The 24702-nt window shown below is 42.8% G+C and overlaps 4 protein-coding genes across 9 annotated transcripts in view; 2 read left to right on the top strand and 2 right to left on the bottom strand.

Moving 5' to 3' along the window:
- Positions 1-213: 213 nt before the first annotated feature.
- LOC122612682 (cleavage and polyadenylation specificity factor subunit 1) lies at positions 214-5032 on the bottom strand. Its single transcript, XM_043786451.1, has 4 exons — positions 4086-5032; positions 3448-4011; positions 2894-3379; positions 214-2828 (listed from the first exon to the last, which is right to left on the bottom strand). The coding sequence occupies exons 1-4, from the start codon at positions 4917-4919 to the stop codon at positions 345-347; spliced, it is 4368 nt and encodes a 1455-aa protein (XP_043642386.1). The 5' UTR covers positions 4920-5032; the 3' UTR covers positions 214-344.
- Positions 5033-5490: 458 nt separating this feature from the next.
- On the top strand, positions 5491-14038 carry LOC122613031 (polycomb protein Asx). Of its 4 annotated transcripts, none has more exons than XM_043786991.1 (11): positions 5491-5612; positions 6742-7053; positions 7123-8044; positions 8102-8705; positions 8818-8910; positions 8974-9039; positions 9101-9873; positions 9947-11332; positions 11406-11726; positions 11785-12025; positions 12550-14038. In XM_043786991.1, the coding sequence occupies exons 2-11, from the start codon at positions 6821-6823 to the stop codon at positions 12894-12896; spliced, it is 4986 nt and encodes a 1661-aa protein (XP_043642926.1). In that variant the 5' UTR covers positions 5491-5612; positions 6742-6820; the 3' UTR covers positions 12897-14038. The 4 variants fall into 4 exon arrangements, with proteins under 4 accessions (XP_043642926.1, XP_043642925.1, XP_043642928.1 ...); XM_043786990.1 differs by having other exon boundaries at positions 5507-5900; XM_043786992.1 differs by lacking the exon at positions 5491-5612 and adding an exon at positions 6472-6488.
- A 95-nt stretch (positions 14039-14133) lies between these two features.
- Positions 14134-24702, bottom strand: part of LOC122615147 (cuticle protein 7) — a 42494-nt gene continuing 31925 nt past the window's right edge. For 2 of the 3 annotated variants that reach the window (XM_043790056.1, XM_043790057.1), the window contains one exon: positions 14134-14604. In XM_043790056.1, the coding sequence (XP_043645991.1) occupies positions 14230-14604 (375 nt within the window). In that variant the 3' untranslated portion in view covers positions 14134-14229. Of the gene's footprint in view, positions 14605-16699; positions 17000-24702 lie in introns of those variants that run through there. The other variant, XM_043790059.1, reaches the window with a different exon arrangement.
- Positions 15566-16641, top strand: LOC122615148. The gene is made up of 4 exons (XM_043790060.1): positions 15566-15655; positions 15763-15825; positions 15890-16063; positions 16451-16641. Exons 1-4 carry the CDS (start codon positions 15652-15654, stop codon positions 16549-16551), a joined length of 342 nt encoding a protein of 113 aa, XP_043645995.1. The 5' UTR covers positions 15566-15651; the 3' UTR covers positions 16552-16641.

The raw sequence follows: 24702 nt of genomic DNA, 5'->3' as shown, positions 1-24702 counted from the left end.
CTTCAATATTTTCTTATATAGAGGGCGGATTTTGTACAAATCTAAAACCCACAAGACGGAATGCAATCTATTTGGACATCAAGTCCTTCGCCTTAACGATTCATGGTTATAAGTCTTTAAAATAGTTCGCATACATTTAAAATTGTATTATTGATCTATAGTCATTCAAATACTACTGTTTTCCAGACCACCAAAACCATTAGAAACTCCAAGTTTTCTTAACAAAATACTTTGTTGTGGCTTTGATTGGATTATAAAACTAGATTTACAATTGAGAAACTCGTAACATAAATTACAAATACAACTACCCACTACAACTTTACATCGTTCACACTATAGGATGTCTAAAAAACGCTGGCGAGTCGTTCGATCTCCAACAAATCGCCCAGGATTTCTTCAGTCCGCGTGCCAATCTTCTTCGCCACTTCATTGCGTTCCGAATTGGCCATTAGGCGATATGACCAAATTAAATCTCCGTCAATGATGCAGCGAGACGGGTTGATGCCTTGTTTCTTGAAAGACTTGAGAGTGCGGTATTCCTTTGGATTGAGGCCGCAAAGGTGTTCCTGGTAGGAAAGGAGTACGTTCTGCAACATAAGGAATCTCCTGTACACTTTTTCGGGAAGGGGCAAGCAATATCCCAGAGCTCCATCCAGGGTTCCATAAACTACGAAATGCTTGTTTTCGTAGAGGAACGGTTGGCGCTGATGCAATCCCTTTTGATGGCACTGCACTCGAAACATAGTGTTTACCACCTGACCCAGGTGATAATCCGCCTTGCGGAGCAATTTCTGGCCACCCAGTGATTCCCTGGCCTCCGGCTGGTACATGTAGACAATTAAATTGCGTTCGGCATCGGTCACCAGGAAACCCAGATTGGAGTTGTCCACCATGAATTCAATTCCATAGACCTCTAGGGGATTAAAATCTCGCGAGGCCAACGACAATGTGCGATACTCCTCCTGGAAGCGCAGCAAGCTTATGGATTTGTAAACATCTGCAATAAAAATCAGGGATTTCACGGTGATTATCTGGTGGACATAGATATTTGTATCTATAAAGGCCACTCCAATAAGGTCTCCATCGCGCAGCTGCCAAATATAGATCTTCTGGCCAAGACCCGTGACCAGAAAACCCAAAACATCTGAAATGGCAGAAACTGGTCCTTTCTGCTCCTTCTTAAATATTTCCTTTATCTTGAATTTTGTCATCGGCTTTCCGGGTTCAGGAACCACTTCAATAATATCATAAATATGAATATTTCCTCTGCTGGTAATGTCCTCACTGTAATTAAAGTTAGTTCCAATGCAAAGGTATTCCTTGAGTCCTGATCTTGTACCCTCATAAGACAACTTAACGATCTTAAAGGCGGTAACGTGTTCCCAGGGCTCAAACGAAATGGATGCATCTGGCACAATTTCCCAGGTTTCCGGAGAAATTAAAACCATTTCGAATTGCGAGCCAATGGGGTAGATGAATCTCTCGCCACGGCTTTCCTCGGACAGCTCCTTATCCTCTCCGTTAAAGCGATAGTACTTGGTCATCGGTTCCTCTGTTTGCGTGATTAGGCAGTAAACCCGATTCTCGCGATGGTAAACAAGTTGTCTTGGTGTACATCTGAGAGGAACCTTTCTCACCGGCCAAGTGGAGTCGTAACTCAAGTAGCTGGGCAACACGGAGATCTTAAGCTCATAAGTGGTGTCAAAGTAAAGGAATCCGTTGGGGATATTAACATTGTTGAAGGCAGCAAAGCTACGCACATCTCCGTTACCGAGCAGCCGATGTATGCGAAGTTCTCCTCGGAATGTTAGAAAAACAAAGCAAGGGTTGACCCCGCATACCATAACGCCGGAGAGCCCTCCAACGTTGGCAAATGGTCGAAGTTTTTGGACATACTTTGGTTGCATTTGATAAGATTCTATCTCCTCCTGCTCGTCGTTCTCATCCAACTCAATATGCGTCGGCTGTTGGTCCAGCAAATTCAGTTGATCCAGCTTTCGGAAACGTATCTTCAGGTGACCCTTGGGATATCGGAACACCTGGTATATAAGCAGCTCTACTCGAGTCCTGACCAATAGTAAAGGTCTTTCTCCATTTAGACCTAACCCTATTACACTCAGTTCCAATGGCAGTGGGGAGTTAGCATGCTGCGGCATACAAGCCTGAACAATGCCCGCCTTCGAGTTCTCCTGCGTAGTCAGTGAAATGGGCACGAATTCCATCGCATCCGTAAGAACCATAGCACCATTGCCCACATCGTTCACGAGATACACAAGCTTCATGTCCGGCATAGAGTAGATCTCCAAGGTGCCACTCTGACGGGCCACAACCAACCAATAGCTGGGCTTTGCTTGCACAAGAAGACGTCGCCACCAGTCCGAGTTCTTTTGTTTTGACTGTTTCGCCAAGTCCGCCATGCTGTTCATCTTGAAGGCACTTCCGGCATCTCCATAGAGCAGATCTTCTTCGTCCTCCACCTTCATGTTGGGCTCTGCCTTCATGTAGCCACCAAAACTATGTCCAAATCCACTATTTGAGCTGCCCGTCAGGTTTATATCATCACCTTTTACTGTGAATAGTCCTGATAAATCTTTGTACGCCGAAATGGCAACTACGGCGGGAGAGCTGCTAATGGTATGCTTGTTGATAGCTAAACGAGGAGTTCCACGTGTTTCTCTCAGCGCCAATGTGATAACCTGACCATTTAACACTCGCAGGCAAACGTACGGATCTGCTATAGACACTTGTACCACTGGCGAGCCCACATCTATGGGGACATTTTGGATTAACCGAGTTCCTTGCAATAATCTGACATGACGGGTGGTGACCTAAGGAATAAAGAAAATATTATATACAAAAACACATAACATAATTAACACTAGTCTAAACTTACCTGAACAATGAACCGCTGCTGTCCGAGATTACCGACAAATATGGTCGGCTGATTAACCGTAAATCCCGTGTTCTCGATCTCATTAATTTCCTGTCCTGTTTGCAGAACCAAAGTAGAATTCCGTTGTGAGAGCAACATGAAATCATGCTGATCATTTCGTGAAGACTTCTTAGTGGCATCATCAAACACAGTCCACACGTCGAGGCACCCGTCTAACTCAAAGCTTGTAATGATCTGAGGATTAATGCAGTTTACGAATACAGACAGAGCTCCGTTTTTGCTGTGACCCGTGGCAGCGACTAGCTCTATCTTTAGGTCTTGCAGAGATTCCGCATGTGGTCGCAACGTAGCGCCATCCTCTTCGAATTCCACTCTTTCTCCGGCGCACATGTAGTTGATTGGTGCTACATTCATTAGACTGTCGCACACCTCAAAAATGAATTTTCGTAGTTGAAGAACGGATGCCTTAGCTCCAGAACCATACACCTGTAAAAAAGAACAAATTAAGAAGCATTACAGAGCTGTAAGTTGCTTAACATATATTGTTTACGCACCTCTAATTCCTCATCCTCGATGCGACGCGATTTTGCTTGGGTTGGTGCCATTTCCAATTGATCTACATCGAAAATTTCCTCCAAACTCTGATCCTCGTCCTGCAGATTCTTTTGCTGCTGCTCCGTTTGCTGTTCCATATCATCCAAAGTAATGACAGTGCTCTGATCCTCCTCTGTAAAGTGCAGCAACAGGGAATTTCCGAGACGTGATCCCAAAAATATGTATTCGGAGTGCAGAACGCAGATACAACTAGTTAGCACACTGGCGGCTGCTTTGTGGAAATGGAAGTTCCTAACCGTTCTCATTGAGTCAACGCAAAGCGTGAGCACGTAAAGATCTCCTGTGCGAAGCGAGATAACCAGCTTGTCGACATCAATGAAAGCAAAGTTGGCACAATCCAAACTGATCCGAACGCCATCCTGTGGCTTCAGTGGAAATGCAGTGCTGTTGTCTGCTGAGCTGTTTAAACTGACGCCATATGGAGGAACACTCTGATTAAGATAGATTACAGCATTTACTGTCATCACCAGACAACCACCAATGGGCTTCTGAATCGGGTAAACCTGTAAGGTAAAATTACACATTAATTGTTTTGACTCTTGAAAGGAAAAGGGCATTTTAAAAAGTTCAGACCCACCTGAAGACAGTCAAATGGTAGACTGTTCACGGTCCAGATAATCGGATGCACTCGCTGCTGAATGTTCAACGAAATGGCCACCAAAACACAGGTATCGGAGCGCACCTTTATTCTTCCGGGACAGGTGCGCACCGGCTCGTAGAGTATAAGCAGCGTTGGTTCGTAGTAGCCATGCAGGAACTGTATGTCCAGAACATTGTCGATTTTCTCATCCAGATCTCGCAGCGCTATCAGGTACGAAGCCATAATAGGAGTCCTGCTGACCATCGCCGTCGGTGCCTTTTTAATTGGCTTCACATCCGCGAGCTCGATCTCGTCTAGACTGTTGTCCTTGCGAAAGGGCAGGACCACCAGCCTTTTGCCGTAGACCAACATGACGGCACACCTGGAATCGGGATCCACGCGAACTGTGGGCACAAAATAGCGACCCGTCCAGCCGCCACGTATGTCATCTTCCTCAAAATAGTGAAGTGAGAGGGTTTTCAGGGCAAACGTATCCGGATCGTGCTGCAGTACGGACAATTTTGCGTCCTTAAAACTGATCAGCAGCGCATCCCGCATGGCTCCCGCCAATGAGACGCACTGCAGCGACATCACATTGCCGTAGAGGGTATATGTTGCAAGGCACTCCAGCCGCATTTTGGGCGCCAGACGCATCTCGCTGGGATTCAGCTTTTGACGCTGGCCCGCCTCCACGTTGGGCGCTATCCGGTACACCTTCAGCACATTGGCGCCCGCCACCACCAGGTTCTCCTCCAGATTGTTGAAGAAGCGGCACGCTATCGAAAACTCCACCGCCGTGGCGGGGTGCGTCTGCTTGCACATCGAAAACATTGCGGTGGTCTGTTTTGCTCGGTGTCGCAACTTCTTAATACATTATTAACAAATTTAGCAAGTTAAACAATTTGCCGGCCCAACACAGCAGCTGCGGAACTATCGATAGTGGGAGAAGAGTTATCGGTCAGTGGATGTGAAAACTTGTTGGCTTTTTTAGTAGGTGGAATACCATATTGGCTTTTTTACCTTGCCATTTATTTAGCCATTTATTTAGCCATTTTTAGGTCTGTTGTTGGTAATGTTCTTGTTAATTATATTTGACCTTATAAAAGCTCTATTTATATATTTGAGCATGTGAACATAGTATGCCTATGTAAATGTTACGAGTCTAATCTTTTTGAAAGTATTTATCGTACAATCGATTTTAAGATATGTATATTTTTATATTGTATATCAATTAAAATGCCATTAAATGAAATTCATTAGCAAAAATCAAATAACCGCTTTGTATGTAACGCTTCATATTTGTTAGCTTTTTTCTAGCTACTTCTTGAACAGTTCGTTCAATCGATAGTTTCCAACCCTGGTGCGGGAGCAGTGACTGCGCAAATACACCCGCTCCTATCCGATGTATCGGATGCGACATCAACAACCCCATCGGACTTGGCAGGGCAGCCAGAAATTCGAGCGTTTCGCGTTTAAAACTGGCCACGAAAAAACATTAACTAGTTGGTGTGATTAGTGACGAGTGTTTGTATTGTAGTAACTTAAACAATTTCATTCAATTAAACGCAGCTATTCTGCGTAGTGAGTGTGCGAGAGAAACGGGCGCTCCGCCCGATAGGGAAAACGCGTGCGCCAGAAAGGGACCGGCATAGTTGGCTAGAAAAGAATCATTTTGTAGCTGCTTTGTTTGTGTGTTTGGCATTCACATTTCCCCCATTCAATATTTAATTTAGTGAGCCATTAACGAGGCGGAAATCGGCATTATGCAAAAGATAGTGCTCTAGTACAGATCAAAATCCGTACCATAAATAGGTAAAATACCCGCAAAGAGTTACTTAGTTAGGAACAAAACTCATTTTTCTACTTCTCCGCTGTGCTAGTGTGCATTTGTGTGTGTGTTTGTGTGTATGTGTATGCGTGCGTGAGAAAAAAATATAACCAACTTTGCAGGTCGTTCGTATTTGTTGTTGTTACTGCTGTTACATTGTTGTTTTGTTTAAAATTACTGCTGGCAAGTGAGGAAAATCGAAAGGAAAACTAAAACGATAATTAAAACTAAGGCATAACAAACGGAAAAACCTCGGCGTAGCCGCAATTTCGATTACATATAAAAAAAAACACACACGCACACACTTCTAACAAAATATATACTCACATACATACACACAGATGAAAGTACATACATATACAAAGGGCGCTACGTTAAAATTATACAGACACTTTTTGCCTTAAAATGGACAATTCGTTAGTGCAGCGATCATGATTAATTTCGTGCACTTTAATATGCACCAAAAACTAGTTTTCCCATCTAATCTGGCATCTAAAATTTGACTGCAAAGCTTGAAAGCGTTTAAAACAGACAATATTGGTTGAACCATATCACAGATAAATAACAAAAATGTAATTTGGAAACTAAAAGATGTTACATTCCTTAATGTTTACTAACATGTTTTGCAATATAATGTGCAACAAACTATAGTTTAGCCTTAGCTAAATTACTTTTGCACATTGTATTACAATGTAAGCCAATCCATTTGAAGTGTAGAAGTGTAGAAGTAAAGCCCTTTTCCTTAATTTATGACAATTTAATTAATTTTTAATATATACAAAATAAAATAATGTTTTAAAACCCTCTATTCCTCTACATCTCTAGTATGTGCGGAAGAAACTTGCTTGACATGGGTGCATGGATCAAAAGTTCGCTGTAAATAGATTAGGCAGAGCGATTAACAATGAAAACCATTACGCCGGATACGACGACGACGTCGTCGCAGCACCAACAACTTCTCATTCCACAAGCGGATCAGCATCACCAGCCGATGCTGCAGCAGCAATCCCTGTTGGCCGCTACACCGCCCACGATGATGATGGAGCATGTGAATCTGGTGGACGATGACGAGAAGGATCCTCTTGCGCTGGAGCAACTGGAAGTGTCACCGTCTACCAAGCACACACACAGTCTCAGGTTAGTTCTGAAACGATTTACCCAAGCACGACAAAAACTCTCTAAATTTCGAAACTAATTTTCTTTCAGACGCCACCTGCCACGCATTATCGTGAAACCCATACCACCTGAGAAGAAGCCGATGGCGCCGAGCGAAGAGGCAGCCGTCAGTTCCGCTCCTGCCCCGCCCACGCGTTTAATATGTAGCCGACGCATTCAGCAACAGCAACAGGTCAAAGCGGCAGCAGCAGCGGCGGCGGCAGCAGCGGCGGCAGCAGCAGCAGCAGCGGCCGCAGCACAAGCCCAAGCCGCCGCAAGCTATCCATCCGCCATCTCACCTGGTAGCAAGGCGGGCACCACCCAAGCTTCGACGATGCGGGAGGTCCTGGCCTCTATACCTGGTTTTAGTGTTAAGCCCCGCCGGAGGAGCAATAAGAAGCTGACGACAGCAGCGCAGATTGAGCAAACAAAAGACGGCAAGATCGACCTGGAGACTCCCGACTCCATACTGGCCTCCACCAACCTAAGAGCGCTGTTGAACAAGCAAACGTTCTCGCTGCTGCCGCCGCTCTATCAATATAATCTCATTCAGCTGCTGCCCAGCGTGGATCGCGAGGCCAGCGAAATAGAGCAGCCAAGCGGTAGCGGAGGTGGAGGCAGTCCATCGGAGGCTATAAGGCTCAGTGCCTCCTGCCTAAACAACGAGTTTTTTGCCCGAGCCTGCTTGGAGTGGCGGGAACGACTAAGCGAAGGCGAGTTTACACCCGAGAACCAGCTGAAACTTAAAACGGAAGCAGAGCGGGAAAAGAACAAGTTGGATCCCTGGAAGCTGAAACACTTTGAGCCCTTCTGGGGCGAGAAGAATTCTAGGGGGAAGAAGTTAGAAAGCGATGCCAAGGATCAGAAGCTTTCGGCAACCATAAAGAGTGAGCCCAAACCACCAGCGACTTCGCAACAAAAACCACTGCAACAAGCAACATGTGATAATGAGACTGAATTAAAATTTGATTTGGTAAGTTATTGAATTCCCAAATATCTATATCCCAATTAAATATTGAATAACTTGCAGAGCACTAAGTGCGAAACGACATCAGCTAAAACTACAGTAGCAGTGGCAGTAGCAGATAAAACAAGCACGTTTCCAGCCACTGGCAGCCAGAATAATGTGCTTAACGAACAGCAACGCCGCGTCCTCAAACGTCCATCGAGCAGTCCTTCGCAGCGTAAGCAGGCACCCACAACGATAGCGACTATTAACTTGGACGATGATCTCGACGAGCTGCCCAGCACATCAAAGGACAGCAAGCAGCCGAAGATGGCCGAAATTGTTCCTAATGCGTCAGGGAATGTTGTCGCAACTCCAGAGATTGATGTTGTGGATCACGTCGCCGCAGACACGAAAATCAAGGATGAGCCGCAACATCAGCGTCAACATCAGCCACTTATCAACAGTACCTGTGATAAAATTGAGCCATCTGAATGCAGTAAGGAGATGATCGTTGCCATGAAACAAGTGGATGCTAAGGAAGATGTGGAGCTCGTTGCATCAGCGGCTATCACGCCAGCAATTGCTGCTGTTACCCCACACACACCAAAGCCGGAAGCGTTAGCAACAAATCCGGAGGTGGCCAACCAATTTGTAAGCTACTTGCAAAGCGTCGAACTAGCAGCTGGTAAGTAATTTTCTGGACGAAGAATATTTTGAAAATTGCAGTGCATTAGTTTTGTTAAGAGTACTCTACGCATACAAATGACTTGCTTAAACTGGCATTACATTAATTTCAGAAACCAAAGCGCCTTTGGACAATTCAAACGAGGCAGATATAACGACAGGAACAAATAGCCATGATTTCGTTTTCTCAGATACTATCGATCACGGTAAGTTCGTCTAGTATAATCGACAGAATAAATAACTAATGTTTCTTTCTTGGTTTTAACCAGCCTATTTTCAAGAACATCAATCAACCATCAATCACAACTTCTTTACTTCATCTTCATCGTCTAACAGTAATCAAAGTTATTTTTAAGTAATGAAAGAATATAAACTAACAAATGTTTTCTTTTGCAGCGGCGACAACTGCAGCTAATAAACTGGAAGAGCTAAGTGATAAGCCGGAGGACTCACCGCTTCCCATTGCAAGCTCAATTTCTGGTTCAACGCCGGCCAGTTCGATTACATCGACTAGCTGCACATCTTCCTCATCCTCCTCCGCCTCGATGTCATCTTCATGCTCCAGTAGCAATTCCGGCTCGACGACGACCGCGCCCACGACTTCATCGTCGGCTGGAGCATCAACGGCTCCACTGACGCTGGCAGCAGCAGCTGAAACCACGTTGGCAAATGTCCAAGCCATGCTTTCAACTGTGGCCAAGCTACAGCAGCAGCAACAGGAGTTACCCGTGGAATTAAACTCCAATGAAATGTACCAGCATGTGCAGCACGATTGGAACTTTGGTGACATCAAGTTAAGCAGTTCGCAGTCAAGCGGAGATCAGCAGCGTAATCTAAGCCATGATGCTATTGATCTAATGGATGTAGTGCAAGATGCCGACGTCATCGACGACATAATGCACAATGATGTGTGCCACGATGTGCTCGGTGACGAAGATGAGGGTGACCAGGAGGAGGATGAAGACGACGAAGTGGTAGAGTGTATGTCAGAGGACCAGCAGTTAATTGATGAAGACAGCGAAGCTGTCCGCGAGATAGTGGACAAACTGCAGCAGCATCAACAGCAACAAAATCAGCAGCAGCATCATCAACAGTTGCATCTCCAGGATGTGGTCCAATTGGCTCAGCATTCGTTTATGCCGCAAGCCCATGGCGAATTTGGAAATGATGTGAGTTCAGTCAATGAAAACATTACTAAAATGAAATTTTAATTAACATTTTTATTACAATACCCATTTCTAGATCGGCCAGGAAATGCTCTGTGATGCAGTACCAATGTCTGCTGCCGAAATGGAAGTGTCCAGCACTGTGATAACCAACAGTAGCAATAGCAACGACAGCAGCAACAACCTAAGCCTATGCAGCAGCACCAACAGTCTCACCATTAATCAAATGCCGCACCAAACATCGCAACAACCGCAACAGAACTCTCAGTCAAATGCACAGCAGCAACGGCAGATATTGGTGGATTCCAATGGTCAGATAATTGGCAACTTTTTGCTTCAACAGCAACGCCAGCAGCAGCAACAGCAACTACTGCAACAGTTCACGCTGCAGGCGGCGGCAGCACAGCAGCAGCAGCAACAACAACAACAGCACCAGCAACAACAGCAGCAGCAACAACAAGCAACAAGTAGCAATTCCTTGGGCAAGACATTACCAGTGGCTCTCCGCAACGGAGCCCAGCAGTTCTTGTCTCCTAACTTGATCGCACAGCAACATCAGCAGCAGCAACAACTAGAACAGCATCAACAGCAGGCTGCGGCACAACAAAAGCATCAGCAGATTCAGCAGTTCGCCTTGCAGCAGGCGCAACTGCACCAGCGACAACTACTGGCCCAGGCCGCCAACAACAATCTTCTACAGCAGCAGCAACAACAGCAGCAAAATGTTGCGCCACCAACAACACAGGCTAAGTTCATAGCCAAGCCGTTGAACATCATCTCAATGACGCGTCCTGCCAATGCATCACCTACCACAGCAGCAACGACAGCAAATACCGCATCTATTCCGTCCGCCTACGCCAATGTTGTTGCTGTGACGGGCGCACAGCAATCTCCGCCAGTACCTGCCACCCAGCAGCAGACAGCCCAACAACAACAGTTAGCAAATCACAACAGTAATATGCAGCAGTTACCCAACGTGCTGACTATGAAAACCCTGCCACCATCGGGAGTGCCAACCACCATTGCCCAGCAAAGATTGCAGCCAAAAATGCCAACGGGAAAAGGGCGTAAGGCAACCAGCAATAGGTTACCACCGGGTGCAGTAAATCTGGAACGTAGCTATCAAATCTGCCAGGCAGTAATCCAGAATAGTCCAAACCGCGAGAATCTCAAGGCTCAATTGCGACCGCCTGCGGCGATTCTCAACCAGCATCAGCCGACGACAACCACTACGCCAGCACCTATAAACCCTGTGACCTTGAATGTTTCAACGGTGGCTGCCACACCCATGTCCAACATAACGACGGCCAGTGGGAGTATGGCAGCAGCTGTCGCGGCAGCACCACCACAAAATGTATTAAAGCAAGAAGAGCTGTTGGTCAGTGGGGCCGTTGGTACCGGAGCTCTGCCCGCTGGACTGCCACCGAATGTAATGGGTGTCGGACGACCGGGAGTATACAAGGTAGAGTACCAAATTTATTTTACTAATCATATATCAAGTTTATTTTCATTATTTCTTTATCTTGATATTCTAGGTCATTGGACCAAGAATGAGTGGTTTCCCAAGGAAAAAGTATGTCCAACGGAAGCCGTCACCCACCACGCTCATCCGGCATGTGTTTAGTCCCGGACCTGGAGGAGCTACAGCCACCGCTCAACAATTGCAGATGCTTCAGCAGCATCATCAGTCGACGACTTCGCCAGTGCCTGTGCAAAATCCTCAGCAGCCTGCACCGGAGCAGTTGATACACCAGAATGGCAATGGACAATATGTTCTCGTTCATAGGGCGAATGTGGGTGCAGCTGACAATCAAGCGCCTAGAGCGTCAAGTGCGCCACCAATGCACCAAAACCAGGTGAGTCAAAATGTTTAGTTTGAATAAATTGTTACATTCTAATTTTTGTGACATTTAGTTCGTTACTGTTCAGAATCCGCTGCACAGCATAAACGGCATTCCTATTGGTGGACGCGGGCGTCCAGCATCGGTGGACACAACTGCTGGCAGCGGCAACGTTATAGCACCACCAATTTCCGCCACAGATGCGTTGCATCATCATCACCACGAAATGCAGCAGCAGCAGCAGCATCAGCAGCCGCAACCGCTGGGCAATGTAGGCGCAGCCGCGAATATTGTGCGGCGCAATATCGCTGCAGGTAAATTGGTGTATTATTAGTGGTTAGCGAGGTACGTCTTTCAAATCACCACCCACAAATTCATCATTGGTCATGTTACCATAATTGGCACGCAGTCATTAGTTTGTTGCTTAGATTTGTTAGATTAACCTACGTGATCGAATTTCTTATATACTTTCTATATTATCTAGCCTAGCTGCATGTACTTTTAATCTTAGGGATGTCATTGCCTCTAAATTTAATAGAAAGAACGGATATTACTTCAGTTTTTACAATTTGCAAATTGAAGCTGTACATATATGATTTTTATTTCATTTTTTAATTTCATGTTCATAAAATGCAAAATTAATATTGTTTGTACAGTTGGGATAAAGTAATAGCCCATAAAATGTTCGGTAACAAATTGTATAGTAGATACGGCTACCTTGTTAATAAATATGTTTATATTTAATAGATTAGTTAATTTATTTGTAAGTATTTAACCAAAGAGTCGCTGTTTCATGCCATAAACTTTATATTAATAAATGAATTTTCCTTCCAATTAGGACCCAACATCGCCTACATTGACGGCAGCAATACCAATTCATCGGCCGTCGCGCTTATGGAAGCTGGAAACAACTACATAGTGACGACCAACGCATCTCCAACAGCAGCACCTTCGCCGATCAACCAGCAGCCACAATCGCAGCAATCTGGGCCTCAGCATCAGCATCCATTGCTGCAATTGCATCAAAGCGGGGAAAACACTCCGCCGGGCAATGAGGCTACGGCCACGGCGAACAATTGCGCCTGCTCACTCAATGCGATGGTGATCTGCCAGCAGTGCGGAGCCTTCTGCCACGACGACTGCATCGGTTCGGCAAAGCTGTGTGTCGCCTGTGTGATTAGATGAGGTGGATAACGTATTGTAGTTACTTAGAGACCCGTATGTTTAGTCGATCCCAGTAGAGAGGTACCAAATGTTTGAATTGTGAACTATAGCAATCAAAGCGAAATAGCAAAAACCAAGTGTACAACAAACCAATTAAAACAACGGACGTGCAGAGGCTTACGCACAGACAGAGACACCGCAATGGCAACAATACATAAATGTAATTATAATTCATTTGCAATTCATGTAAACTAAGAAAAATGGCAATTCGTAACACTTTTTGTATAAAGATAGGATCGGGGAGTTAAGCCTAAAATGCAAGCTAGTGTTGTCTATTTTGTGCTTGTTGCATATCCCTTAAGATACTCGTTATTTTTTGTGATTGTTTAAGGATATCACAAGCACTTAAAAAAAAATAGAACTTGATATGGATATCATTTAAAATACAGCAAAGCAGCGAAGAAAAAGCATAGGAAAACAATGGAAAACTAAAGAACTAATTCTAATGTAAATATTTATGTTTTAAATGTAATTTATAAAAAACATGAAGTACGTGCGAGGTTAGGTTAGCATATGGACTCACTCACGTCAGATGACTATATTTTTATAATTTAATCGCTGTATATGCGTGATTTGGTTGGTTCGATTTTGATTACGCGAACGTGATCAATACTTATTCTTAGTTAAGCATACTTTAATTTACTGTGTAATTTATGAAATATTCATAATGTATTTTGAAAACGCTTTGGCCCAGCGCTTAGGCTATAATTTGTAATTTCCTAAGTTTAGTATTATCCACCCAAACGATCTAAGACTCTTCATGCCCACATTTCTTTAGCATGTAGCGTATAAACGTAACTGTAATACACGTAATTGATTTCTAAACGAGACCCTATATGTTAAGCTAAAACTGTTGATAAATACAAAAATACAATGAAAATTATAAAAGAGATCAACCATAAACGGAAAACCAAACACATTATGAGGAAACTACATAAATTATAGCCAGTAAATCAACAGCAACATCAGCGAGAAGCAATGGCGATCTAAACTAAATTCAAAAACAAAACTTAAACGAAGAACATTTTGCTCCTAAATGCACTCACCGCAAAATTAACCAATACATAAACATTATTACAAATAAATTTGAAAATAAGAAAGTATCAGTGGAACAGGGCTTCCGATATTTGCTATTTAGTGGAATTGATTTTTACAGGTGTGTTTTAAATTTTTTCAATATTTTATTTGGGAGATGAAATACAATTTTTGTTCAGATGGTGTTTTACTCTACTCTAGGGGTCTACAAAGTATTCAGTTCTTTTCTAAATGTTAGAAATCCTCAGCTCATTTTCCCCTAGGCATGGACGTCCTTGTAGTGCTTCTCGTCTTCGGTCTTGTCCAGCTTGATTTGATATTTGCCAATCAGAGATCCCTCCACGATGGCGGTGCCATCGGGGTTGAACTTTGGGCCAGTGCCGGCATCCTCCATCTCGTCCTTGAGCACCCTGTAGCCATCCTTATCGGCGATGTATTCAACACGGCGTTTCACAAAGCCATCGAAGTAGCTGTAGGAACCACGAACAGTGCCTCCTTCGCGCTCCTCGGTACGCGCGATTTGTCCGTCGTTGATGTTATCATCCACTTTGGAATTGAACGAGTAGTGGGCGTTTTCGTTCTGATAATTCTCGTACTCCTCCCTCTCTAACCTCTCGGCTTCGGTCTCCTCGCGCTGAAAAATGCAAATGTATTTAGAAACGCACTTTCAAGTGTATCTTTAATCTAAAATAATAATAGATAGCTGTTAGTTTCGACTTGGACTCTAAAGCTTTCGGCCAAGCTTACAAAACACGCCCCTCTTTTGGTAAATTTTGTTCACATATAATTTAAATATAAATTGTACCAGTTTCTAAACTTGGGATCTACATACTGAGGTTCGGTTAAGTAGACAGCGGGATTCCCCATTACCTACAATCGATCATCGCTATAGTCGGGCTACATTAATTTAAGTGACCCATTGAACCACAAAACTATTACATGGCTGTCCAAGTTAAAGCATGTGACTTTATCACTTTAAGCAAGTCATAAAAAAGGTAATTTTCTGTACGTGTTTTTTTAAGTGATTCAAAATGGTATATCTTGACTTTCTTAGCCCCGTATAAACGCAGTTTGTGTCTGGATGACTCAGCCATCGTTCAACTCGAAGAAGAAGAAATTACAAATTCATTACGACGATTTGACACATTTCCCCCTTTTTTTTGTTCAAGTGCACGATCGGAAATAGTAATTGAAATATGTCGATGTAGTTGAGATAGAGATTCAAGACCTACGGTTCTTTTATGCGCTATAAAGTTTTGGCAGTTATACAAATTTAGTTGCTTTTTTTGTAAGACTTTAACAAAAAAAGCTCGCGTTTTTGAAACATTTATGAAAATATTTCAAAATTCAGAGTTGTTCAAAATATTTGCATATATTTTCGTGGTAGCGTCTTCACATATCGCTTATATCCATCCTCCGCGTATGTAAATTCAAAGTCAAATTGATAAGTGCTTTGCTGTTGTTTTTGTCCGTGTTTTTTCTCTCCTTTGTTTTTAGTACCTCTCGTCAAGGCAAGTTGGGGAGGTAAAATATATACAAAAAATAAAGTGAAAAATGAAAAATACAAAGGCAAATAAGCAGAAAACTCGTTCGACTCGAAACCGCCGATCGGGGCATATAAAGCCCGTGGAACGCCAGTCGATGTTAACTATAGTAACGTAGCGGACGTTCAACTATCATCATGGGTAGGTTCAAATACACATTTATATGTGGTTATAAATACTCGCACGAAATGCGAAATGCGGAACCACCAAGAATTCGCCTATAAACTTATATTTCTTTATAATTTCAGTAAAGCTCGGCTTTCTTTCTCTGTTAATTGCCGCCTGTGTGGTTGCTGCCTTTGCTGCGGGTGGTAAGTGTTGGCTTTCAGCTTTTTTCGGAGCTTTCTGATGGGGAAACCCACGCTTTTCCGACAGATTGTCCTTCATCCACCAAGGTTCAAAACTGTACCCCAAAGTGCTTGCATGACAGCGAGTGCAGTGCCATTGGCGGAAAATGCTGTCCGAATTTGTGCAACGGTCGCAGCTGTGCTCAACCGAATGTGCTGGGAAATTCCGGTGCCGATAAATCGCCTTTCGGCAGCAAGAACTGTAAGTTTTCTATTTACTCTTCCTATATACAATCTATAAAAACGATGACGTTAGCATGTGTAATCCGATGGGCAGGTGGTTCAAAGAGCTATATTAACATATTTAACGTTTTTAGTCCGGTATTCATAGATTGAAACCCAATTTCAGCATACTATTTTCAGCTGAATTTAAAATCATCTTTGTGGATAACCTTGATAATTTAAAATCAATTCGAAATGTAAAAGTTTTTGCATAAAAATGTAATTAACTTATGCTTTGTTTGGACCTTACTGAATTTGACTGAGTCTTGATCTCATTGAAATTATTTTTTAGATTTTTCCTTATAACGATTATATTATCATCCACATTTGAATAAAAACTTAATGTTTTGTGTCCATAATTTTCTAGCTGGAGCTACTGGCAGCTATTGCGGCAATGTCAAGTGCGGCAGCTTCGAGAAATGCGAAATGGATCGCAGCACCAAGCGACCCAAGTGCGTGAGATCGTGAAAGCCAAGCAGCAGCTTCAATGGACACGGCAGCAACATCACGTTATAAACTCATAACTTTGTCACAATATGAATACTTTTAGACCGTAAACTTTCTTGATAGTTCTTCTTATTTATTCCATAATTTTGCAATATTTTTTAACACTCACGGGAGGAGCTGCCATGCAGAGGGCGACCAGCAGGCTGGCGATCAACACGAATTTGTACATATTTTCTGGGGTAGCTCAACTTTCTGTGCACTGGGAATAGATAGATGTCTTTCGCTGCAAGCGACTTTGGACTGTGGATCGTTGAGCGGCTTGTGGCCGGGCTTTTATATCGCACTTGAGAGCTGGCCAAAAAGCGGCGGCGACGTCGGCAGCGACGTCACTTCGGTTTTTATACATATTTTCAGCCTTTTGTATTTATTTTTTATGTTTTTTCCCCCACCCGAGACGGTTGTGTTTACATTTTTGACAAGTCAAAGATCTGCTAGTGTTGTTGTTGGGGGAAAAACTCAGCATCAACACCAAAAAAAAAAAAACAACTACTTCAAATGTAATTTTGCAATCTGGTCGGAGGGGTAGATGCAATTTGTTGACTTTCGTGTAGATCGTGAAGAAGATCGAACTGGAATCGCCGACCGAGTATACGTTGCATTGCGTAAGTGGCCCCATCTCCAAGCCGCTTCAAGGTCAGTTGGCCAACCAGTTTCCAAGAGCTGCTCCAAAAAGGTGCACTTATGTACATATATACCTCACCCATTCTGCGGCTTCTTCTCCTGCAAATGCTCCGTTTCCTCAGGTTTTTTTGGTCAACTTATGTAATTTATGTATGTGGCGGAGTTTTGTGCAAATTGAAAGCACATTTCGGTTCGTGTGTTCGAGGAAGTAAGTGGAGCATTACGTTGTGTTTGGAGCTTGGAGCACCCAAACCCTTTTCGGGTTTTGGATCAGCAGCGCCATAACCACTCGACAACAGCTGGAGGATTCGGGTTTGGATTGCAATTTGGGCTCACCCACCTCGGAATCTACAGTGGAAAAATTGGGCAAGCTTCGTGGCTGATTTAGATACGGCTTAATTGAATTACCATTTATTGGTTTTCGGTCCAGTTTTGAGGTGGAGCTACTTGTCCATGGGGCAACTTTGCTCTTGAGAAACATGGAAGTGTGTAAACTCCGAAACAAATTCACTAATAAATGTGGGAAGCAGGTGGTTTGTAGCTTCGAATTAATCATCGTAATTATGGTATGCGTTTCTTGAGCTTCCTCCTTTTAAATTGTGGGCATTGTTTTGACCACAATCAACTGAGACTCGCGGTAACTGACATTGTTTTTGATTGTCATTTGAAAAATTTGCGTACGTTGCCTTGTAGTTCCTTAATTATAATTTAAGACGCTCATTAGGTCATATACATTTGTTTCGAACTTGGCTACTTAAAACATCCACAGAAGTAAATGATGTACTATTGTGTTTTTAGGTTTATGTAAAGTGCAATTCCTAATGATTTTTTTACAACTCTCCAGCTCATTAACCACTGCTGCATTTGATGGCAACTCAAACATTCACATCAGGGTCGATGCACTCAGTCACTCGATAGCAGACATTCGGAAAAGTGAATTCCACGGGTTCTTAAGAATTTCCTCACGTAAAAGAAACCCTCAAGTTCTGAAGCTCCATTTGGGCAGGCCCAACGTTTTCCTTGTGGGGCCCACGGTGCGAATGCTTCATTTGCTATATTTCCGTTCGTTCCACTTTCGATTCGCCTCCACCCCCCCTTCCAACCACCTTTCACCATTGGGGTTTCTATGAATCGCAGATGTAATAACAGTTTAGTTAACTACCTCTTTTTTTTTACTATTTTACTTTTATTGTTGCTGCACGAATGGTGAATTCAATGATATCGGGACGGCAGACGAGTTTTCGGAGTGGTTTTTTGGCCTGCAGTTGGAATCAATGTGAAAAGCTCAAGGTGAGAGACCGCTCCACAAGTCATCAGGTTGCTTTACCGATAAATGTGTAATTACACATTGTCGGCTTAATGATGTGCAATGTGCGAAAGAGAGGGGGGTATTTGGGCGGTGGAAAGAGAGGGGTGTAGGTGCCGCAGAAAGAGACGGCGCGTGTGGTGGTCCGGAAGGAAAGGAAACCACTTCAAACATTGGCCATATTTATGGCTCTATTTTGACTTTGCCTTCGCAAATTAGCACGCTATCACCACCTCCTCCTGTGCCTCTTTCTCCGCCCTCCCCTCTCACTCTCCCCAAAGCCCACTTATCAGATTGCGAGGGGCCAAAGGAGAGGGGGCGGGGCAGTCTCTTGGGCGTTACATTGACAAATTGTTTTGGCGCTCTCTTTTATCGCCGCTTTTATGCAAATTTACTCATATAATATGTATGTATGTATGTATATACAGACACCGCTCTTTTTCGGCATTGTGGGTCTTCAGCTCGTCTCGGATTTAGCTCAGGGCTATGGCAATTTGACATTTTCAATCAAAATTTGTTAATTATTTATTTGTGATTATGGCCGGGCCATACAAATGATGTCTTTCGGGGCGACTTCAGTTTCTTTACGCTTTTGTGGGCGATTCAATGACCTTTTGATTTGCATTTTTTTTCAGGCCCTCCTATGGATTCATACGAATAATCGGAATTATGTTAATCATTTGAGTAATTGGTCAGATATCCATCAACTGGTTATATTGCGATTAAGTGGCTGGTGTGGGAAATTACGCTAAGTGGGTTGATTTTCCTTTTATTAGGCAAATTTTGGGTTGAGTTTGTTAATTGGAAAATATATCAGTGTCATACCTTTATTTGTTTGTATTGTATTGTATTTTATCAAATCGTTTTAGGCCTTTGTATTGCTGCGGAGCTGACCAAAAGTATGTTTCATCTTCTGAACTTATCAATTCGAATCTTCTCAGCAATGTGTCTGGAAATAAAACCACTTTTGGAACTCATTCACTTTTTATGGGTCACTTTTCGCGGCTGGAGACAGTAAACCAGGCTTATAAAACTCGATGTTGATTATGCAAGTGGTCTAAAGACGCTTCTGGAACTTGCCGCTATCATCAATGAATCTCTGGGCTGCATATCTAAATAAATCCGATTTATAAGCAATCGCATAAATTTTCAACGCGATGTTGTCACTTTAACAGCTGTCCACTAATACAAAAACCAAGACACTTGGCAACAGACGAAACACACCCACACACACGCACACACCCGTCTCAAGGACACTGTGGCAAAAGTAACCAACGTATGGATACAAAGTATCCACGTACACCCGGAGAAATCTGTTTTGCATTATTAAAGTAAAGTATGGCCTTTAATCATAAGTATAGAATTTATATTTTAATTATTAGAGATATAAAAATTAATCTTTATTTTATTATATTTGAATGTTTACAATAGTTAATTAACTAAGCCTGCTATCTTTTATTTTGGTTTGATTTTAATTTAATTTTGTTTCTTAAAGTTAATCTACTTACTGTCGGAAAAGTTAAATGATTTTCATACTAGTACCCTCTTATGTTATTTTCTTGTTCCTTAATTCCTTTGTTTACTAAGTGCTACTAAAAAAATATATGAGCTTAACTAACTGGTGGTATGTTACTCTAAGTGTAGGCGTGCACCGATATATCTATATACGGTATACCGTATGTATGTATGCATATATATTTGACAGCTGACATTTAGAAGAGGAGTACGAACTGAAGACTTGAGGCCGCGTGCGTGCGAAAAAGAAATGCAATAAAGCCGAATGTGCGATACAGAAACGTCCAGAAACAACAACAACAACGTCAACAAGGGGGGACATTATGCACAGACACACACATTTGCATGCCAAATAGTTGATGAAGGGGGGCATTTTGGGGATAGGGTATACAATTGGGTGCCTTACGATATGTAAATTGAGTGGCAAATATTATGGGCCACAACACCTCTCAAGCCAACGAATGTGCATTACATGGACAAGAAATTTCTCTCTGTTTACTTACCAAATTTCGAATTCTTCGTATTTTTCCTTTCAAAAGCCTCAATTAAAGTAAGGATCAAATATAACAAAACTTCTACGACAAAAATATTAAAAATTGCGTTTCTCTAAACCCAAAATCTATATATAAATCACAGTTGTGCCGTCTCAAGAGGATCGAACATAACTCATAATGTAAGAAACCTTTCCTCGGAACAGACTGAAGTATCTGCCACTTTCGGCGGCGAATCTCGTGGCAGCTTTAAGCCTTCGTGCATCTGGTCCTTAATATTTCATGGTCTCGCAACGCGGCTTTGCGCCATGTTAATTGCATTATTCAGAGCAGTCGGTGTTGTCGCTGCCCTTTACGGGCCTGGTTGAAATTTTTTACTTGACCTACCTCAAGGCTTACGGAGCACTTAGCCCAGTCGGTTGCCAACGGGCCGTATGAAGGGGGGCATCTCGGATGGGGACTGAAACTAAAACTAAAGCTTATTCGAAAGCTGGCTGATAAGCTCTGTAATGGCGCCATATGCACCATGCCGCCAGCAACAACAATAAAATAAACCGAAAAACCGCGTGAAAGACGGGGAAAATGCAGGGGAACCTGGGGGAAAACCTAGTAAAATAGCGAAAAAGGGGACAACGAGAGACAGACTCACTAAGTGAGAGAGAGCCAAGTTATCAAAAGTAATTATCAAACAAAAGACAGCAACAATGCCAGCAAGCGGCTTATGATGGAGTCCTGCGGGGGGTGAGGGGAGTGGGTTAAAAGGAGCAGGGAGCGGGGTGTGCGAGTCCTGGCAACATGAGTAAGTCAGCGTTAATTAAGTCAGGACACAATACAAATGGCCAGCGCATCTAGAAGTGCATTCCACTGCTGCGAATTTGCATTTGCTTGGTGGGGAAAGGGGTATTTTTTGTTCTGGGCATTTTCAGGGGGGCTAATTTAGTGGAGAGAGAAAAAGATTTGGAAAATTTGTGTGTTAGAGAGTACGTTATAGTTTTGCTGAACTATTGTTGTACCATAAATTGCCTGCTTTAAGTTTAGATGCAATTAGATTTCAATTTGAATATTTTCCTTTGGCATCTTAACCTGCTTATTTTTGGGGAATTTTCTACATATTCTTATAATGCTAATTTTAATATATATCAGAAGCTATTTGAAAGGCATTCTATAAATTACATTACTTATCATGTAGCAAAAAGCTGCTGAATTAAAGAAAACATAATACCATTCGTGTCACGACCTCATCTGCAGTCGGGTGGGCTCTCGTTTCTAGACAGCTCTTGGCGCTGCTCAGACCTTTAAAATCGCATTAAAGTTGAAGAGCAGTGGCGGCTGTCGGGCAGCATTGACCCTGCAAAGCCACACAGATAGCCAGAGAGCGAGACATGTGTAATTGAGGCAGCAATTTAAGCTGCATCATGCTGCATTGCCAAACCGGAAGTGGGGATGCACCACAAGCACTAGCACACATACATATGTATGTATGAATGCACCTACACATATTATCAAGGGCTGAAGGTGGAGGTGGTAGGGTGGAAGAGGTGGAGAGGTGGACGAGGGCATTGAAACTTGGGGCCGGTTTTCGGCCGGGTACTTGGTACTCGCTCCCTGATGCCTGATGCCTTTATTAAGCCAGCAAATAAAATCCTAAAGCATCAAGGATACACTCGTACTCATGCATAGTCAGGAGCAGCGACATCAGGAAAGCACTGGAATAAAGAACTCAACTGTCTGCAGCAGCTTTCAAATTTAAAAAGCTGAAATTAACATTTTAATATGAGATTTAAGATATGCACAAAAACCGTTGATTGGTGCGATAGTAAAACATATGAATTTAAGTATATTCTAGCTATTTAATTGTTATTTCCATTGGATAGAAACCTTATCTTACAAAAGGGAAAAAGTAGTTTGAAAGAAATATACCTAAACATATGTATAGTGCATAGCTATTTATTAGATTGTTAAATAAAAATTTGTTTGTCTTTCAGTGCTCTGAAGTAGCAGCAGCAGCCTCGCATCCTTCACATGTTTTGTATACATCCCAGGCAGTTGCAATTTATGCACACAACTTGTCAACGCAGGGCGGCGGCTTGAATGGCTCGATGCTCGTTGATGAGGAGGTGAGGGGTGAGGAGGTGTGGACGGTACTGCAGGAGCGGTGAAGGAGCGGTGACAAGCGGGCTCACAAGTGCAGCATTGGTTACCCAGATGAGCGGAGGACGGGGGGATGCGAGGATGGGTGTGGCAAGATGTGGCAGCAAGCAATTTACACCGCACAATGCGTTGACACACGTCGTCCGCAAATGTGCGGCCAGAAGACAATAGAGAAATAGGGAGCCTAGGATCCTGGGATTCAAGGATCCAGAGCGAAGACGAAGCTTCCTGCCTCATTAAGCCAGAAAAGTGTCAAATGTCCTGGCTGCCTGTGGCATGGATGAGCAGCCAGGAGGAGCTCATCTCGTTCAACTTCACTTGCAGTTCTAATCTCGAGCCTGAATTTACGACTCGGTGTCCTTTAACTAGTTTACTTTCCTCACTCAGCACACTCACTCAGCCACCACCCACCGCCTCATAATTCACAAAAGTGTTGACAATGAAAACGAAATTCCCATTAAAATGCAATATGTTGCAGCAACAGAGTGTCACTTGGCCCGGACAAATGTTTATCTGGCCAAGAGTATCGAAAAGTGGCCAGGGAATTGGGATTGGGTTTCGGTAGGCATGGCCTATGTGCTTTGCAGCAAATTTATGATTACATTTTCTGGGTGCTTAGCCATGTAATTCAATTCACAAAATTAAATTGAATCGAGCAGATATAGAAATCATGCATTTGAATGCTTTATTCAATGGAAATTATGTTTCGGCTGTTTGAGTTTTCGAATTAGATTTGCAATTTTTAATGAAGTACAGGTTTGTAAAATGAAATTGGCTGTGAATAAATCTAAACGGCCATATTAATTCAATAAACACGACAGACGTTTATTTGTATTAACTAATCCACTTTGCATACCTGACGGAAATTATTCATTAATTCGTTGATATTTTGTCACTTGAAATATATGTTTTTGCGGCCAATTCAATTAGAATGTACAGCAATTAAAGCAATTATTTGTGCTGAGATTAAATTTAAACAGCTTGCGTTTTCTTTGCTTTTCAAGGCTTCAGATGAATTTCGCTGGCGGGCATTTTGCGTGGCAGGATAATCTTTCCTTTGATCGTTTTGGGGATGATATATAAGTTAACCGGGGGTGAGGGGAAATCAGGAGTAAGTCGGGCGAATTAAACTTAGCGCTTATTTAAGGGAATTTATAATATTTGGGTAATATATCCGCATGGATTGCCCTTACAACAATGACCTTGAACACTGAGGAAAATAAAACTCCTGCTGGAAGTGCAGTAAAAGTTTGTGAAATTGCCTCTTAAAATAACGTTACGCATAAAATAACACATTTTCCGGCTCACTTGGCGAGGAAAGTGCAGAAACTGAGCTTTATGCTCAAGGATTATGTATAAAATGTTTGCTTACTGGAACTGAAATTTCAAGTTTCCTTTCGCCTGCACATGTGTATCTTTGTAAAGCAAAATCAGAAACAAACATCAGCAAAAATGAATTTTTTCCCCTTCTGCCTTTTATTTGCTTCACATTTTTCTCGTTGGCTAAATAAATTGAATTATTTTGACACTCAGACACACAGCCGCATATGTTCATGTTTATTTCGAGCTTGCCACGTGGCGTATGCGTTATATTGAAAGCCAAAGCCAAACACTGTTTTTCTTTTCGTTTTCACTTCGAGCTTGTTGCTTTGATTGGCTGCAGCTTCTGCTTTCGCCCGTTTGATGTTTGCTAAACTAATTTGGCTGAAGCAGCAGTATAGCAGTATAAGTAGCAAAAATAAGGCGAGCAAAAGCCATAGTAGCAGTTAGTAGCAAGTTTCCTTTACTCCTGTTTGCATATCAAGTATACGCAACGTTGATTGGATTTGTAAACTGACCAAGACACTGTCTTTCCACGCCCACTCGCCCTGTTAGGGGAACCAGCTTAATAATCATTTCAGCTTAAAGCTCAGCGCATCGCAGGCAAGATTTATATACACTGAAAACAAAGTGGCCATCACATATGTACATATGGATTAAGCTATGTTCAGTATTTCGGTTATTAACTTTAAAATAAATTCTAAGGAT

The sequence above is a fragment of the Drosophila teissieri genome, chromosome 2R, assembly GCF_016746235.2.
Source record: "Drosophila teissieri strain GT53w chromosome 2R, Prin_Dtei_1.1, whole genome shotgun sequence".
NCBI lineage: Eukaryota > Metazoa > Arthropoda > Insecta > Diptera > Drosophilidae > Drosophila > Drosophila teissieri.
This window is presented reverse-complemented; position numbering and strand designations above follow the sequence as displayed.

What these genes read in the sequence shown, in the direction of transcription:
- LOC122613031 (XM_043786991.1), top strand. Translation starts at nt 6,821, where the DNA reads ATGAAAACCATTACGCCGGATACGACGACGACGTCGTCGCAGCACCAA. An exon ending in AAGCACACACACAGTCTCAG is followed by an intron (nt 7,054 to 7,122) that starts GTTAGTTCTGAA and finishes ATTTTCTTTCAG; the next exon opens with ACGCCACCTGCCACGCATTA. An exon ending in AAGCGTCGAACTAGCAGCTG is followed by an intron (nt 8,706 to 8,817) that starts GTAAGTAATTTT and finishes CATTAATTTCAG; the next exon opens with AAACCAAAGCGCCTTTGGAC.
- LOC122612682 (XM_043786451.1), bottom strand. Translation starts at nt 4,919, where the DNA reads ATGTTTTCGATGTGCAAGCAGACGCACCCCGCCACGGCGGTGGAGTTT. An exon ending in TCGAGGATGAGGAATTAGAG is followed by an intron (nt 3,380 to 3,447) that starts GTGCGTAAACAA and finishes TCTTTTTTACAG; the next exon opens with GTGTATGGTTCTGGAGCTAA. An exon ending in AGCAGCGGTTCATTGTTCAG is followed by an intron (nt 2,829 to 2,893) that starts GTAAGTTTAGAC and finishes TTTATTCCTTAG; the next exon opens with GTCACCACCCGTCATGTCAG.
- LOC122615148 (XM_043790060.1), top strand. An exon ending in TGCTGCCTTTGCTGCGGGTG is followed by an intron (nt 15,826 to 15,889) that starts GTAAGTGTTGGC and finishes CTTTTCCGACAG; the next exon opens with ATTGTCCTTCATCCACCAAG. An exon ending in GCCTTTCGGCAGCAAGAACT is followed by an intron (nt 16,064 to 16,450) that starts GTAAGTTTTCTA and finishes ATAATTTTCTAG; the next exon opens with CTGGAGCTACTGGCAGCTAT.